General features: G+C 42.0%; 1 protein-coding gene across 2 annotated transcripts in view; it reads right to left on the bottom strand.

Moving 5' to 3' along the window:
• The window catches only part of LOC309556946 (acetyl-coenzyme A synthetase, cytoplasmic-like), a 96,176-nt gene that overhangs the window by 7,103 nt on the left and 70,327 nt on the right, over positions 1 to 18,746 (bottom strand). For both annotated transcript variants that reach the window (XM_082259522.1, XM_082259523.1), the window contains exons 11-15: positions 16,131 to 16,263; positions 3,261 to 3,317; positions 1,735 to 1,815; positions 366 to 474; positions 202 to 270 (exon numbers count right to left, since the gene is read on the bottom strand). In XM_082259522.1, coding sequence (XP_082115648.1) covers positions 202 to 270; positions 366 to 474; positions 1,735 to 1,815; positions 3,261 to 3,317; positions 16,131 to 16,263 — 449 coding nt within the window. The remainder of the gene's footprint in view (positions 1 to 201; positions 271 to 365; positions 475 to 1,734; positions 1,816 to 3,260; positions 3,318 to 16,130; positions 16,264 to 18,746) is intronic.

Here is an 18,746-nt window from a genome sequence, read left to right as displayed (position 1 = left end):
ATACACAGTGATCCACTAAGTGTTCATCAGCAGCCTTGTGTGTCTCTGCTGCTCAGACTGATGTCACACCACATTTCAGAGAGGCTCTTGCTTTCTCAAGGGTTGCAAAATGTCTTTATGGTTAATTTACCTTCTTATTAAAGTGGCTCATGCACATATAAATGGGTCTAGCTTATGAGTTTTTATATACGTAATGTATACCTGACACATTCAGCATATCATCTATTCGACCTGTAATCCAGATGTATCCATCCTTATCCCTTTTGCATCCTATCGAATTATAAGAAAATGTGTCAAATGTGTTTTATTGTATACAGACTGCTTTATAAATATAATAAGTGACCTGCCAGGCAGGAACTCTTTACCGTCTCCAGCCACATAGTATCCTGGAAACTTTCGGAAGTAGGTATCCTCAAAGCGCTCGTGGTTGCCATACAAAGTCCTCATTATAGATGGCCATGGCTGTTTGAAGACCTAAAGTTTCAAAAATGGAATGAGGAGTTAAAATTGAAGATGGAAAAGCTAAAAAAAAAAAAAAAAAATGCACTGACCACTACACTGTGGGGGAGATTTACTAAAACTGGTGCTCACAGAATCTGCTGCAGCTCTGCATAGTAACCAGTAAGCTTTCAGATTTTCTTGAGCTTGAAGGTTTTCTTGTCAAAGCTTAATTGAACAAGATGAAATTAGAAGCTGACTGGCTACCATGCACAGCTGTACCAGATTCTGAGTGCACCAGATTTAGGCTTGGTTCACATTGGTATGGTGCGGGAACCCAGCGAATCCACTGCGGGTTCCTGCATCGCACCTGACTCGCAGGCAGGTCACACTGCCATTTTCGAACCACTGGGAGTGTAAATACAAAGTTAATGACACCCCCAGATCAGTTTGCATATCGCAGTGCAAACTGTCAATTTGGACAGGAATCGGATCGCATGGGTGTCCTATGCGATCTGATTTTGGTGCAGACCAAAAATAAGTTCCTGCACAAGTTTTATCCGAATGCGATGTGAATTCAGCCATAAAATCTGTATGGCTGAATTTGCATCACACAGACATCCCATATGATTTGCACAGCAGTGCGGTCTGAATCACATGCAATGTCTAACATTGGTACAGTTTGAACCGGCCCTTAGTAAATTTCCCCCTTTATGTCCTTCATTTGCAGCTTTTGTAAAATTACAAGTGGATAAAGTATTTCTTTCCTTTCTCTTTGAGCATCAGAGTAGTGCCTTCCCAGTATGTCATATGTACTGGCTGCTACACACCAGAGTAGGAAAGGCTAGCAAGGCACATGGGTCTTTCCCAATCTCCAGCAATGCTTTGGTTAAGCAAATACAAAACTAATTATCTATCCTTGGGACTCAATGAAACATTCAACTATTGTTTAAAGGTGGCAAATTACTCTCCGCATATTGTTGGAAAGGGAGAAGTGCTGAAAATGCAATGGGTAATTATGATTAAAACATCTGTTGTATACTCAACAAATCAATCTGCAGACATGGAAAGATCACGTCTAATACTACACAAACTGGTGATTCATCTATAGAGCCACAATGCAGGATCTTTAAAGATAAACCAGTAATACACATGGGAAAAGGCATCTGGCTGGGGTACTGAACATAATAAGAGTATCTATAGAACATTTTAGAATTCACTGTCGATTGTCAATCCTGGCATTATGTACATACACCGTATGTATAATGTAGAATGAATTTCCAAGACATCACTTACTAGATAGCCTTCAGCTTCCCCCACCAGTTCCTCTCCATGCTCATTCAGAACAGCAGGGACCACACCGAAAAATGGAAAAGTCTGTAACATATAAAATTTTGTCAGTGTATGGATTCCTGTACATGTGAGGACTGGGTGCGGAGATGTGTGGCATGTCATTGATGGTAGTACAAATAAAAACACCATTCTAGATAGAGAACATTAGTTACACAAATAAATACCCATCATGTAGGTCGCACCATATATTCATACAGAAAAAAGATTTGAAACCAATAAAGCTGGACATAAAATGGATGGGATGTTATTTAAAAATTATCAATTCAACCTATTCTATCAATGTACTGCTGGAAGTGAACTACTTGATACACAATTTGGGTATATATATGCCAGGCCCCGAATGGTCAGATCCTTCTAATTCAGCTTAATTTGTGGTAATTTGTCCTTTACAATCTATTCAGTCTATCCAGTCAGCTAGGCCCTACACTGCATATTGGTTTATCCATGGTCAGCTTGTTGTTGGCTGCATGGCTGTTGTAATAAAATGCTCTTAAAAAGGGCTCTTTCAAACAGGCGTTCAGTCTGGATATGTTCGTCAGTTTTTGGGATGGATCCAGACTGGCCAACATTATAGGTCTATGGGCAGGTTAAAAAAAAACAGACCTGAACAGACACGGATGTTAACAGATCTGTTTACATCTGCCTACATCCATGTCCTTTTTTTTTTTTTTACCACTTTTACTTGTGTATACATGGCCTCGAGTTGTCGTGGTTATACCAGGATCATGGCTGCAGCTACAGCCATGATCCTGTTGCCGTTCTTTTCCGCCGGTGATTATCTGAGTGGATATACAGCTGTTTGATCAGTTTTACAGGTGGTGCCTCTCCTGGATTCTCCCATCCCATCTGGGAGCCTGGTACTGATGCAATCGGTCAGGTCCCATTCACTGTGAAGAGTGGAAGGAATGGAATTTCCTGTCCACCTTCTGGGACTTCAGAAACCGGAGGCGACAAGAATTTCCCTCCTTCTGGTTTCGGTTTGCTTTTTTACAAGCCGTTACCGGCTTGTACAGCATTCGATCAAACCCAGATCCCTCCGAAAAAGAAGATGTTGTGATAGCAATAAAGTTAATCCAAAAAAAAAAATTGAAGTGTCCCCCATCTCCCCGTGCAAATGTGAAACGTCAGAGTGAGCCAATAATCCGGGTCACTGGTATTATATACTGTGTTATATACTGTGCCTATTCACCTCTTACCACGTGAGTCTTTTACATTGTGTTGTTATTAAAGTGTAACAGTCTACATTCAGAGGCGCCTGTCTCTCTTCTGTTTTGCAATAATTCCAGTGCATTTCTAAACTGGTAACCCTCAAAGGCTTTTAAAATGTCAACTTTGAATAAATTATTGTACCGTAGTTTGTTGCCATTCCATCCATTCCATGGGCGTGCACAATTTTAAAATGTGACGTGTTTGCTATCTATTTACTCAGCGTAACACCTTCTTTTATATTTGATTGTATTGCTACTTACAGCTGATCCAGGTTTCAGTGGAGTGGCAGCCGGGAGAGGAGTTATCACATGACCTCCCTGAAAACAGAGCAGTACAGGAGATTTTTAATCTTTCTTCTGTGGTTAAAGAGTAACATTGACAGCATTCAGTGAACTACTAATGTTATCCAGTAAAGACAGCAACTGTGATAAAGACAGAAGGTTCACTAAATTTACAATATTTTGAGTTCTCTGCAATCCCCTGCACAATATGCAAAAACATCCCCATATAGGGTCAATAAGAATGCAAGTACTGACATTCTTACTATGTAACTTTCTCTCTCTCCATTACCAATCACATTCCGCTTCCAATGTACAATTTAAATTAGATTGGTGGCATATTTTTCAAATTAGGCTTTCTGTATATGGAAGACAGTAAAGAAGGGTGTTCCAAGGTTTCAGTCAAAAAAAGATTCAGGGGAGAGGTGCAGTACAGAAAAATATAAACTACTCAACAGCTAGGCTATATACGGTGTACAAATCTAAAGGATTAAAGTAGAACTATAGGCAAAACTTTTTTTGCCATTTTTTGATAGAGTATGGGAGGGTTATAACCAGTGGCGTCACTAGGGTTGGTGTCACCCGGTGCGGTAACTCACGGTGTCACCCCAACCCCTTTCAATAATGTTTTTTTTTACTAATGTAACTTGTAAATCATAGCTGCCATATAACACTAAATGTAATGGCAATAGCAACATTAATAACTAGGAGAATTAAAATGACCTTTAAATTACAATATCATATGAAAATAATAAAACACAGCTGTCAGGTCCCCATGCATCTCTATGGGGGAATCGGATGGGAGCGGGCCATCTGTCTGTTCTCATCCGATCCCATCCCCTGGACGGATGGAAAATAGGGTTTCCATCCATCCAGATTTAATAGATCGGATTGGATGTCAGCGGACATAGAGATGCATGGGGTGACAATTAAGATCCGCCAAAAAAACTGACAGGCGGATCTGAACGGTCGGCCTGTGTGAAAGGGTCCATAGATATAAAGACCAAAGTGCATTTCCTTAGTGCAAATTCATATACAGTACTCTATTCAAAACATATATGCAATATTCATACATAATATTTGTATTATTCAAAAAAACGTGCAATTACATTTATTCATAAAAAAGTGCCAATGTGGAAAATAGTGCAATTAAACTTAAGGTGCCCAGACAGATATAAGGAGCTTCTTTTTGATTTGTGCTGTTAAATATTCCGCAACTTCAATATGTTTTTTTATCAGATGCAGTGCTTGTCTCCCTCTCAGCAATCAGTTTATTCACCCTTAGGCCCCTTTCACACATCCGCCTGTCCATTTTATTGGCGAATCTGAACGGTCCCCCCCATGCATCCCTATGGGGCATCGGATGTCAGCGGAGACATGTCCGCTGACATCTGATCCTATCCTTCAAATCTGGATGGATGGAAACCATATTTTCCATCCGTTCAGCGGATCGGATGGGATCGGGTGAGAACGGACCGACAGTCCGTTCCCATCTGATTCTCCCATAGAGATGCATGGGGAACTGACAGCTGTGTCTCCGCACACAGCAGAGAACAGCTGTCATCCTCCTGCTCAGCAGGGGATCGGCGGATCGATCCCCCGCTGAGATAAACGGAGTCTGTCCGATGGATGGACAGTGTGAAAGGGGCCTTAGTGTCAGTGTGAATTTGCTATTCCTCCTCCTCTGTGTGCAAGGGCCACTCCCCAGACAGATTTGGGCCAGCAAGGAACCCCTGCGTTTTGAGTACACTACAGATGTCCTTAGTGCCCATCAATGCAATCTCACCACTGCCATCAAATGCAGCTTATCAGTGCCCATCAATGCAACCTCACCAGTGCCAACAAATGCAGCTTTATTAGTGCCCATCAAATGAAGCTGATCAGTGGCATCAAATGCAGCTTATCATTGCCCATCAAATGCAGTTTATTAGTGCCCATCAAATGCAGCCTCACCAGTGCCCATCAAATGCAGCTTATTAGTGCTCATCAATGTAACCTTACCAGTGCCATCAAATGCAGCCTTATTAGTGCCCATCAAATGCAGCTTATCAGTGTCCATCAAATGCAGCTCATCAGTGCCCATCACATGCAGCCTAATCAATACCCATCAAATGCAGCCTGATCAGTGCCCATCAAATGCAGTCTGTCAGTGCTCATAAATGCAACCTCACCAGTTCCAACAAATGCAGCCTTATTAGTGCCCATCAAATGTGGCTTATCATTGCCCATCAAATGCAGCCTCATCAGTGCCCATCCAATGCAACCTCATCAGTGCCTGGATCACACAGAGCAGCCATCTCTTGCTGTGTCACGGAGCTTGAATATAAATTGCCCAGCGGCGGCTGTTAACAAAGTCCCACCTCCTAGACTGGCTCCTATGATACACGTCACACTGATTCAATTTCCTAGCATTGGATCAATGTGCTGTCTATCATAGGAGCCGGTCTAGGAGGCGGGACTTTGTTAGAGCGCTGCAGAACAATTCAGATCCAAGTTCCAAAACATAGCGGGAGATCGCTGCTCTGTGTGACATACACAAGGAGAGGAGGAAGGAGGGGAGCACTCTGACAGGGGCGCCCCAGAATGACGTCATTGATGCAATTGTGATTCAGCTGTTCCCTGCATTGATGGAAAATCGTTTAAGGCTAAATCGCAATGCAGCGATTATACGATTATTTTAACACCCCTACTTGACTTCCAATGTTAGTCCCGGTTCACATATGTGTGATGACAGACATTGCATGCGATTTGGAGCGCACTGCTCTGAAAATCACATGTCTGTGTGATGCAAATTAAGCCATACCGATTGTATGGTTAAATTCGCATCGCATTTGGACACAACTCACACAGGACCCTTTTTTGGGTCCGCAGCAGAATTGGATTGCATGGATGTTTACACCTATGCGATCCAATTCATGTCTGAACTGACAGTTCGCACTGCGATATGCGAACTGATCTGGGGGTGTCGTTAACTTCGCATTGACACCCCCAGCGATTTGCATATGGCAGTGTGAACTGCCTGCGATTTAAATGCGATGCGGGAATCTGCAGTGGATTTTCAGGGTTCCAGCATCGCATATATGTGAACTGGGACTAAGAGACATTCTTCCAGCTGAAGTGAACCGATGTCAGTGTAAGGGAAAAGCACTTAGTGTACACATATCATATAGGGAATAACTCATAAAGGGCTATTCCCTATATAGAACACTGATATCTGTACACTTAGTGGCACTCACTGTACTGGGGAATGGCATCTGCTAGAAGGGCACTGAGAAAGAAGGAAGGAACACTCTCAGTTAGTCCTGCTGGGGATTAGACACACAACACATTAAACTGCTGTCATTATCACACACTGACCTGCTGCTACACACAAGGCAGGTCAGGCTGGCTAACTCCGAGGGGACACTGCTCGGCTCTGCACACTGAAGCCTCCATCTCCCTCACCCGACCCGAGGCAGTGATGTGTGGCCCCGCCCCTCAGCTGAATTCCCCAGAGGGAGGGGTGGCTAGAGCTCCTGTCCCTGCCATCGTCTCCACACGGCTGACGGCTCCATGATCGCTCTCTTATCTATCCTGTGATAGGGTGCCATCTCTTCTTCCACGCCTCCTACCAGAAGTGTATCACCTGCAAGTCAATTATCGGCAGCGCTGAGCGGTGAGTTTGAGAATTTCGGCAGTACACCGGCCCGCATAGAAGAGGAAGAGAGCGGCAGAGTGGTGTCACCCTCCACCCGGTGGACACCCTGGTGCGGTCCGCCCCCCCCCCCCCCCCCGCACCCCACTTGTGACGCCTCTGGTTATAACCTCTGTCAGATTTTTCTTTGTCATCTGTGTCCAATTGGGGAGATTTACCTTTACGTCCTGTCCCATAGCCAAACAGGAAGCGAGAAGAAATCCTTGCCCCCCTCCCAAGTCATCAGAACTAGTGTCCCCATTGGAAAATGTTCCCTCTAATACTTTTCTGGGGACAACCCGAAATTTCAGATTTTTTTTTTTTTACTTTCAATGATAATGCTAAACCGGACAAATAAAGAGAGTGAATTTCCCTAACAGGGACACAGCCAGCAAAAAAACCTGACAGGTGTACTAATCCACTCTATCCAAAACTAAAATAAATAAAAAAAAAAAATGTTTTGCCTTTAGTTATGCTTGAATCCTTCCTTCATGGTAAGTGATGCAAGAAGTGTCCTCTTTCCCCATCACCAGTCTATTGACATAAACACTATATTGTCAAAAGTATTGGGATGCCTGCCTTTACATGCAGATGAATTTTAATGGCATCACAGTCTTCGTCTGTAGGGTTCAATATTGAGTTGGCCCACCCTTTGCCGCTATAACATCTTCAACTCTTCTGGGAAGGCTGTCCACAAGGTTTAGGAGTTGGTCTATGGTAAGGTTTGACCATTCTTCCAGAAGCGCATTTGTGAGGTCAGGCACTGATATTGGACGAGAAGGCTTGGCTCACAGTCTATACTTGAATTCATCCTAAAGGTGTGGTGTTGGGTTGAGGTCAGGACTCTGTGCAGGCCAGTCAAGTTCCTCCACCCCAAACTCGCTCATCCATGTCTTTATGGACCTTGCTTTGTGCACTGGTGCAAAGTCATGTTGGAACAGGAAGGGGCCATCCCCAAACTGTTCCCAAAAAGTTGGGAGCATGAAATTGTCCAAAATGTCTCGATATGCTCATGCCTTGAAAGTTCTCTTCACTGGAACTAAAGTGCCAAGCCCAACACCTGAAAAAACAAACCCACACCATAATCCCCCCTCCACCAAATGATTTGGACCAGTGCACAAAGCATGGTTCATAAAGACATGGATGAGCAAGTTTGGGGTGGAGGAACTTGACTGGCCTGCACAGAGTCCTGACCCCAACCCGATAAAACACCTTTGGGGTGAATTAGAGCAGAGACTGCATGCCAGGCCTTCTCGTCCAACGTGACCTCACAAATGCTCTTCTGGAAGAATGGTCAAAGATTCCCATTGACACATTCCTAAACCTTGTGGACCTCCTTCCCAAAAGGAGTGAAGTTGTTAAAGCTGTAAAGGTTAGATATTGAACCCAATGGACGAAGACTGGGATGCTATTAAAGTTCATGTGCGTGTAAACGCAGGTGTCCCAATACTTTTGACAATATAGTGTGTACATACTTATTATAATATAGTGTACATGTTTACATGGTATTCTAAGGGTCCCTGAGTGTTTACCCTGTGAGCAGTGAGATGGTGTCCTTGTGTCCAATTTACGTAGAATGTCTATAGGCACCCCAAGTTAAAATATATTCAGCTTTTTGTAATTTCACAATGAAAATAGCTCATGGCGGAAATTCAAACATTCACAGCAGAAGTGTTCAGACAATGATTTTTAAAAGGGGACAAAAGCGAAAAGGCCTGCTTCTTCTGTAAACAGTTTTGCTGCATAATAAAATATACATCATGTGATTTTATAGCAGCATCTAGTTTTATGAGGGTTAAATAAAATCTAAACTTCCCATAACACAGAGGTAAGTTTAAGGCGTTGTAATTCAGGACATACATATATTACACAATGGGCATTTAAGTAATTTCCCCTATACATGGAGGAGTTAATTATAATCGTTTACTTAGCAATTTTTAAACATAAAAAACAATATACGGTACTGGCTATCACAAAGATTTTAACATAATTCGTTAAAATGGCTGGTGTAAACTATTTTTTTTAAATCAGTTCAGCTCAAGATCAAGTTTGTGCCTTTATTCTTACATATGCATTGTTTAGCAATTGCATAGTAAATGTATCTCAACGACTTCTCAAACATCCATATACATTAGGTCGAAGAACATTGGTAAGACCCAGCACTGCAGTAATATAAACATGGCAGGCACAGACAAGGGTTAATTTATTAAAATTTGAGAGTCCAAAATCTGGTGCAGCTCTGTACAGAAACCAGTCAGCTTCCAGGTTTTATTGTTAAAGCTTAAAGGAATTGTAAAGGCAGAAGATTGTTTTTATCCTAAAGAGGTTGTAAACCTAGAAAAAAAAAAAAAAAAAAACCTGTAAGACATAGGCATAGTCAGCTAGTATGCATCACATACTAGCTCATTATGAAATACTTACCTTAGAACGAAGCCCTTCCAGCGGCGCCCACTCACCAGGCTCACAGGGTTCACAGGCTCCGGCCATCTGATTGGCCAGAGCTGCAATGACCTCTGGAGCCACTGTTCCTTCAGAGCACATGCGCCAGTGATGTCACTGGCTGCATGTAAAGTAAATATCTCCTAAACAGTGCACGTTTAGGAGATATTTACAGTACCTAAGCCATATCATGGGCTTACCTATAGGTAAAAGTTAGAGGGAAGTAACTTCCTCTTTAATAAACCTTCTATTTTCAGCAGCCCCCCCTAATACTTACCTAAAGCCCATCTCTATCCAGCTATGTTGCAAGAGCATCTCAGCTGCATGGGACTCCCCTCATTGGCTAAGAGAGCAGCGTGGTGCGACTGGCTCCTGCTGTGGTCGATCAAAGGTAATCAGCCAATCAGAAAAGAGAGGGGGCAGGGCCTGGTTGCAGCTCCTGAATGGACACAGGGAGCTGTGAATTCACACAGGGAGCTTTGACTCAGCTTGGGTGCCCCCATAGCAAGGTGCTTGCTGTGGGGGCACTTAATAGGGGGGAGAGGCCAGGAGCACAGAAGAGGGACCCGAGAAGAGGAGGATCAGGGGCACTCTGTGCAAAACCAACTGCACAGAGCTGGTAAGTATAACATGTTTGTTTTTTACTTTTTAAAAACAAGACTTTACAATCACTTTAATTTAACAAACTGAAGCTGATTGGTTACTATGCACCGCTGCACCATATTCTGTGTGCTCTAGTTTTATTAAATCTCCCCCACAGTGTCAACTATTCAATGAAAAAGTTTAGAGATGCCATTTTGGTAATTTTTAAGTGTATGGTTAATTAACTTTTTAAAATGATCACATTCTGACAGCTAAATTCTGGTGCGTTGACCAACACAAAACAAAAACTTGATATTACTATTTCCAGGCATTGGTAACTGACCTTAGAAAGTCATAAAGATCTGAAACATGCCTGGAACGCTAAGTAACCTTGTGGGGAAATGTCAACTGAGATCTTTTGTAGCACTGAACTGAGCACTGTATGCCTAGCTTAGGGTACACTTAATTAGTTAGCTTAATCTATAGTACAATAAAGAAAAGACAATTTTTTTAACTTTATAGCCTCAACAATTTAGAATAAAACATCACACAGAGAACCACTTGTTAAACTCATTATTAAGATTTATTGCATACACAGAGTTCAGAAACAGCAATAAGAACAACTCCAATATATCCATTAGCTGCTGCATCAAGTGTGCAATCATCTGCAATGACTGGCATTACTATTACTGACTCCAGAGATGTATAGTAACGAAGTACAACTACTTAAGTACTGTACTTAAGTACCGAAATGCGGTATCTGTACTTTCCTAGAGTAGAATTTTTTTCTCCTACTTCTACTTTTACTTCACTACATTTTTTTGATGATTTCGATACTTCTACTCAAGTATTTTTTTTTTGTGCTGCATAGTTACTCGTTACTTTTAAAAAAATTACCACTGCCAGAACAGTAGATGGCAAGTTGCATAAAGCTCAAAAAAATGTGTATAATGTCATTTGTAAATCAGCGCATACGAAAATAAAGGCTGTGTATAATAAAAGCTGCTATACCAAATCTTTCCAATAAAAAGAAAAGATGAAACAAACAAATAAATTGTGCTACAGCGCTTAAAGTGCATCAAGAAACTACTAACAAACACAACTTGGCTGTGCGAATAAAGTGCCTGTGCAATCGATATAATATCATCGTTGCCCCCAGTGCCCTGCCCACACTCCACACAGTATCAAAAATAAAGTGACATGAATGTGCTAAAGCCTAAATGCAGTGAAAATAATTATTCCCACAATGTAACAGTAAATTCAATTCATATAAAATATGACAATAAATCACAATAAAATAAGTTATGAAATAAGTTAGGTCAGGTGCGTGCAACAAGTTGAAGTGTGTAAACCTATCTATAACGAAAAGTCCATAAATGAATTCCAGTGTGCAAATCTAAAGTGTCACTTCACTTGTCAGATGCTTCCACCTCCTTCAGTGCTCGAGTGACCGACCAACACACTTAATGGTGGTGGCACTGGTGGATACCGTCTGGGTGGCACTGTGGCACTGACTGCACTGGTTCAAAAAGCCATATATATTTAATTATTTCAATTCTCAATCTCATAGGTCCTCTCCTCATAAGATATTAATAACTTAAGATTAGGTGATGAACTTCTTGGCGGCCCTGGCAGGATGACGGGGACACCCGCCACTTCTGGAGCCGAGCCGCTGTGATTCCCCAACATGTGACAAAGTGACAGCCAGGAGATCTAGTGGCTAGTAGTGCTCAACAATACCGCTTTTATATATAAAAATGAAATAAAATATATTGACTCACAATTTAGTAGTAGGTAGCGTGTAGCAGTAGGCAGCACAACTCAATTCAATCAATCCCACAGCCTCGCTCGCGCCGCGGCCCGCGGAATCACTGTCATGATCATCAAGTTAAGACCGCACTGGAGGAGCCATGCTGCCGTCTTCCCGCTCGAGGTCTCTGCCTCTAAACGTGTTGTGTGTCACTCAGACTCCACCCCTTAGGGCCCTTACTGAGAGGAGTTGTGACACGGGCGGCGGGACTCGGAGCATTTTCTTCGTTATCTCATCTTCTTCTCTATGAGGTGAGTGAGAGGGCCTAATCCTTGCCATGGCAAATGTGCCATTTGAGAATCAAATAATCAATATAAAATATTAATATATTATATACACACGGGTCATGGGTGGCTTTTTTGAACCAAGAAGAGTGAGACTGACAGCTATGATGATTATCCGACCATCCATGGTCCATGGACCATAAGTGTTGTGTTGTGGTGGTGCCTGTGCTTCCTGCGGCCTGCCTCTGCCTGTGCGGCTGTGCCTGCCTCTGCCTGTGCTTCCTGCGGCCTGCCTCTGCCTGTGCTTCCTGCGGTCTGCCTCTGCCTGTGCTTCCTGCGGCCTGCCTCTGCCTGTGCTACCTGCGGCCTGCCTCTGCCTGTGCTACCTGCGGCCTGCCTCTGCCTGTGCTACCTGCGGCCTGCCTCTGCCTGTGCTTCCTGCGGCCTGCCTCTGCCTGTGCTGCTGTGCCTGCACTGCAGTGGCCACTGGCAGTGGCACTTGACTTGAGCAAAGCAAATGAGCACTACTAGTGTGAAGGACAGGTGGTGGAAGCATGTTCTGACAAGTTCTTATAATGAAAATAATATAGAACCAGTGCAGTGCCAGTGCTACTAAGGTGAGAGACAGAGAGAGAGGCTATCCAGTCCACCACTTTACTTGAGCAGATCACAGAAGAAAGGTGGAAGCATCTGACAGCAAGGGACAGCACTTCTTAGATTGCACACTGGAATTCAGTTATGGACTTTTCCTTATAAAGTTTAGTTTACACACTTAAACTTGCACCTAACTTATTCACAATCACAACTTATTTTATTGTGGTATTGTCATATATATTTTATATGAATTACATTTACATTGTGGGAATAATTTGCACTGCATTTAGCACAGACATGTCACTTTATTTTTGATACTGTGGGCGATGATTTTGAATACAAGAAGAATATATATATATATATATATATATATATATAATTGCAGGCACTTTATTAGCATTTTTAGCACAGCCACTTTGTTAGTAGTTTTTGATGCATTTTTCACTTTAAGCGTTGTAGGTTTGATGAAGCTGGCCTGGCACATCATCATCAATTGAGCAAATCAAATCAAACCGCGATTAAGAAGACTGCGCATGCTCCTGTTCTGCCTTTTGATCAGCTGAAAAGATGGACGAACCAAAAACACCACCTTCCACCCCTGGCCCTTCAACTTCAAGTGATCTGCCTGGCTGTGAGAGTGAGGAAGCTCAGGAAGGAGACCACCCCTGGCTTTAAAAGGGGAAGGGAGGGACTTTATCTGTTTTTTGTTTACAAAAAGTTACAGCCTAAGGAATTGTGATTGTCCTTTAGGTTAATCATTTGAATAAATCATTTGAAATAATAAAAAAACAATATGGTGTTCAAACTTTTAACTTCTTTCTTTAATAACTACATAACACAGTACTTCTACTTCTACTTTCAGTACTTGAGTAGAAATTTTTTTTCAAAACTACTGGTACTTTTTACTTTTAGTACTTAAGTAGCAAATTTTTTGAAAAAACTACTTGCAATACTTAAGTAAAAAAAATGTTGAATACTTTAGTACTTCTACTTAAGTAACTTTTTCTGCGAGCACTTCCACTTCTACTCAAGTCACTTTTTGATCGAGCACTTGTACTTTTACTCAAGTAGAAATTTTGAGTACTTTATACAAGTCTGACTGACTCTACTACTCTGCCACAGTACTTCATATCCTGCAAATACAATTAGTGATTTTTAGCAGGTACAAAAACACTGTTAAAGTAGTATAGAATGACGCTGTGTGCATGAGCCTAAAGGAACAGAAGGGACACTAAATGAAGTAAAGAAAAGTTGATCCTGTATTTTCATTGCTTACATTTTTGGAAAATCAGAGAGAAAGAAACCATTCGCTGTAAAAAAAACAAAAAAACAAAAAACAAAAACAAGCAATCACACTTCCTTCCCATGTCTTTTAAGATTAAGTAATGTCATAAGGACACCCATGGGATGGTGTTGTTGTTTCGAAGAGTTTGCACTTTTCCATGATGCAAACTCCCTGGAATGCTTCAAATCACAGAAGACTAACTTCATTAGAAGTTCCTTAAATAGGTTTACGAGTTCCTTGTGCTGGAGGGGGGGTCAGTCTATACTGAGGTGTCTGTGTGCTGGGGGAATGAAAGCGGGAGGGGGTTGGCCTGTGATGGTGGGGTCCGTCTGTAGTGAGGGGGTCCATACAGAAGGGTCTGTCTTGGAGGGGAGTCTGTACTGATTGGTTGCCTCGGAGGGGGGGGGGGGGTTAGGAATATTGGCAGAGTTCTGTACTGTAGGAGATTTGGGCGATTTGTACTGGGAAGAGGGGTCATTTTAGTTGTACTCTGAGTGGCCTGTGCATTTTGTACACCAGCCCCCTGCAATATAGACACTTGGAAGAATTTTTTAAAATTGGAGCAGCCTGGATTTGCAGCAGATGTGCATGGCAACCAATCAGCTGAAAGCTTACATTTTCAAAGTTTAACTCAGCAAGCTGAAGCTAAAAGCCGATTGGTTGCCATACACAGTTGCTCTAGAATCTGCCTGTTCCAGTTTTGAAAATTCCCCTCACTGTGTTTTAAATTCCATACTCCTGACCACTAAGAACATTAGAGTTCTTCTTTAAAGGTAGGCTGTGTGTAGGGAAGTATATTTGTTGGTACAGTTTGTCTGTTATATTTTTGCTTGTGGCACAGTCATTAAAGCATATTTTGAAGGTAAAAGGACTGTGGCATATGTGTGCTGAGTATAGGGGAAGCAGGTGTATCAGGTGCGCTAAACTGTGTGTCTAATTATATAATATAAATATAATGACAAATCAACATAAAACGGTGGACAAAAAATATAGTTCAATGAGTGAGTCCAATCAGAAGGGGACAAAGTCCTCTAAATCAAACCAAATACAAAATTGGATGAATATATGTGCTCAACACAGTGAACCAAATAACAATATCAATGGTGAATCGCAGAATAAAGTCCTTAAAGAAATTAAAGTCCTGTCAAATCCAACATGCATGTGATATGTCTCCAAGGTGCAAAACTTCAAAACATAATGGATGAGTGCAGCGAAGACCTCAACCATGAGTGAATAAGCCCCTTACCAGATACGATAATACACAGGCGTATGTACTATCCGATCCAATGATGTTATAGCCCAAAGAAAGAAAAAGGTCCACACAAACTTCTCCCAGTGCGGTCCGTGGCTTCTCTACCATCATCTCCGGTATTACACCGCTATTTCGGTATATTCCAGCTATTTACATGTAAGTGCAAGACTTTTAATAAATTCATCAGTTGAAAGGTTTTACACTATTAGCGGTTTTTATTTTCATGCCGGGGAGACTTATATAAGAGCCAGATCATCACAGATCCCTGAGACCCGAAAGCAATAGAAGAGGGATTTTCACACAGGCGGAGTTTTGTAGTTACAGATCATCCAGCATTCTGATAAGAGGCTTACCTACTCCCCTTTACAGTGGGAGAAGTTTGTGTGGACCTTTTTCTTTCTTTGGGCTATATTTATATTTATACCATCGGTTATAGAACGATTGGTGCCCCAGTGCCTGTGCAGTGTTAAAAAAAAAAATGAAGATTTCTACCTTATCTCAGAGAGTCTCCAGGTGCTCACCTGACTCCTCTGCTCTCTTTTCTCCCCAGCTAAGAGCTATAGTGGGAGGAGCTGAGAACTCCCGCTGACATCAGCTGGGAGGAGGGGAGGAGAAGTGCAGAGAGCCGAGAGGTCAAGTGAGCGCCGGGAAATGCTCTGGGAGAAGGTAGAAATATGCATTTTTTTTTTTTATAAAGCACAGGAACTGGGACACACATCATTATATAACAGATGGGATGGTATAAATATAATATAGTGGCCCAACAACCACTTTAATGGCATCCAGCAGTAATTAAATAGCACCAAATGATAGAAATTTCAAATGAGTACAGTGCTGCATAAATGCGCAATTGTCATTTAAAATGTAACAGCGCTGAAAGCTGAAAAATTAGGCTGGGCTGGAAGTGGGGTAAAAGTGCCCGGTAGGCAAGTGGTTTTGAACATAATCAACAGCCAACATAAACAGTTCTAATGATCAGGATGTAACACTTACTGTTTCTGTCTGCCAAAAGGTGTCAACAATAGGACACCTCTGATTGCCAATGACATTATAGTACCACAGCCAGGCTTCTGAATTGATGGGTTCTCCTACAGTTCCTAGAATCTTCAAAGAATTTAAATCATACCTAGATTAAAAAATATGGACCATGATGAGCAGACAATTTAAAAGACAACATTTCCTAAACATTAGGCTATCAAAACACCAGAGAGCCCTGCATCTTGGCTGATAGTAAATTTGGTCATCTTCAAAACATATACAACATTCATACTGTGCAGAGAACAGGAGCAATTGTGATAATGCATACACACTGCATTGTGGCCTGTGTCACTTTAGGTTTCTTACTACCCACTTAACACTCCAGAAATAAAGAGATTATTCTCCCACTCTACAAGACTCTGGTCCGGCCACATCTGGAGTATGCTGTCCAGTTCTGGGCACCGGTCCTCAGGAAGGATGTGCTGGAACTGGAGAGAGTCCAGAGAAGGGCAACAAAAATAATTAGGGGAATGGAGGGCATCGGCTATGAGGAAATACTACAAGCACTGAACTTATTCTCTCTGGAGAAGAGACGCTTGAGGGGGGATATGATATCAATGTACAAATACTGTACTGGTGAGGACCCTAGCATAAGGAACAAACTTTTTAGAGAAAGGGAATACAATTAGACACGTGGCCACTCACTAAAACTAGAGGAAAAACTGTTTAGCCTTAAAATACGCAAGGGGTTCTTCACTGTCAGAGCAGTAAGGATGTGGAATTCGCTTCCACAAGCAGTCGTATCAGCAGGGAGCATTGATAGTTTCAAAAAACTATTAGATGGGCACCTTAAAGACCACAACATACAGGGGTATACAATGTACTAACACACACACACATCATTGGTTGAACTGGATAGACTGATGTCTTTTTTCAACCTCACAAACTATGTAACATTTGCATAGATAAATTATCCAGCCTTTCTTTCTAGATTCGGCTTGGATATGTGCTCCCTATAGGGGCTTTGTATTAATTGAGGGTCAATTGTATTATGGATTTCTCTTCCTAGTATTTTTTCCCTAGTTTCAGTTGGCAAAATGACGACATTTGTGATGGAATATTTATCAAAAATCCTCTTATGACCAGTATAGAAGTGATTCTGATCCACCTTCATCAAAATTTCAATAATTTGGTCACTTGAAATAGGGAAATAAATGGGGCACAGATTACTGAGGTAAAGGCTACAAAACTGGCAGCATCAGGTGTAATTCAGATGTGCATTAAACTGCATGTTGCAGTTAATTAACTAGCTGCTCTGTGCTTCATTGACTTTGCTGCAATAGTAACGGTTTTCATGGCTCTTTTTGGATGACTTTTAATGTCATTTAGACACTGCAAAACACAGTTACCAGTGTACACACAAAACTAAGATTGTTTATTTTCTGATAAGAGCAGAAGATCCCAGGAGCCGCACATCAGAACAAGACCTGCTGTGTATAGACAAGTGAGTCTCAGCCTGGACCTCTGCCAGGCTTGTTACACAAGAAACCTCTCATTATGGGTAAAAGCAAAGAGCTCTCAAGACCTTTAAAAAAATATTATTGTAAAACATAATGATGGCATCAGTCACAGAAGGATTTCTTAACTTCTGAATGTTCCAGTGAGCACTGTTGGGGTCATAATCCAGGAGTGGAAAGAACATAATTTCACTATAAACTGGCCACGACCAGTTGCTCCTTGCAAGATTTCTGACAGAGGAGTGAAAAGAATCAGAAGAGTTGTTCAAGCGCCAATGACCACTTGAGGAGAGCTTCAGAAAGGTCTGGAATTAGCAGGCACAATTGTTTCAAAGAAAACAATAAGTAATGCATTCAACCGTCATGGCCTGTATGCAAGCTCACCACGCAAGACTATGTTGAAGCTCATTTAAAGTTTGCTGCACATCATTTAGACAAGCCTGTGAAATACTGTGAGAATATAGTCTGGTCAGATGAGACCAAAATTTAACTCTTTGGATGCCATAATACACACCATGTTTGCGAGGTCAAATGGCACTACACATCACCCCAAAAACACCATACCAACAGTGAATTTTGGAGGTGGGAACATCATGGTGTTGGGCTGTTTTTCAGCATACAGTATTGGCAAGCTTAAAGTGGAGTTCCACCCATTTTTGGAACTTTAGATCTATGTAATCCCCTTTAAAACGGCTTTTACCAATGGAAACTTTTTTTTTTTTTTTTTTGCTAGTAAATACCTTAATTTCTGCTTTATTCCTACTCACCTCACTTCCGGGTCCGATCGGCGATGACGTCATTCGGCGATTCGCAGTGTCTGCTGGGATGTATTCTATTCCAGAAATCTCGCAGTAGCTGAGCTGTAGTGAGCCGTGCCTGCCCCGCCTTCGCCCCGCCTCCTCTCATTAAGTTGTATTGTATGAATGTATTAAGGCCGTTCTCTGCCCCACCTCTGCCCCGCCCCGCCTCCTCTCATTGGTTGTATTGTATGAATGTATTAAGGCCGTTCTCTGCCCCGCCTCCGCCCCGCCTCCTCTCATTGGTTGTATTGTATGAATGTATTAAGGCCGTTCTCTGCCCCGCCTCCGCCCCGCCTCCTCTCTTTGAGTTGTAT

The sequence above is a fragment of the Pelophylax lessonae genome, assembly GCF_965119305.1.
Source record: "Pelophylax lessonae genome assembly, chromosome: 5".
NCBI lineage: Eukaryota > Metazoa > Chordata > Amphibia > Anura > Ranidae > Pelophylax > Pelophylax lessonae.
This window is presented reverse-complemented; position numbering and strand designations above follow the sequence as displayed.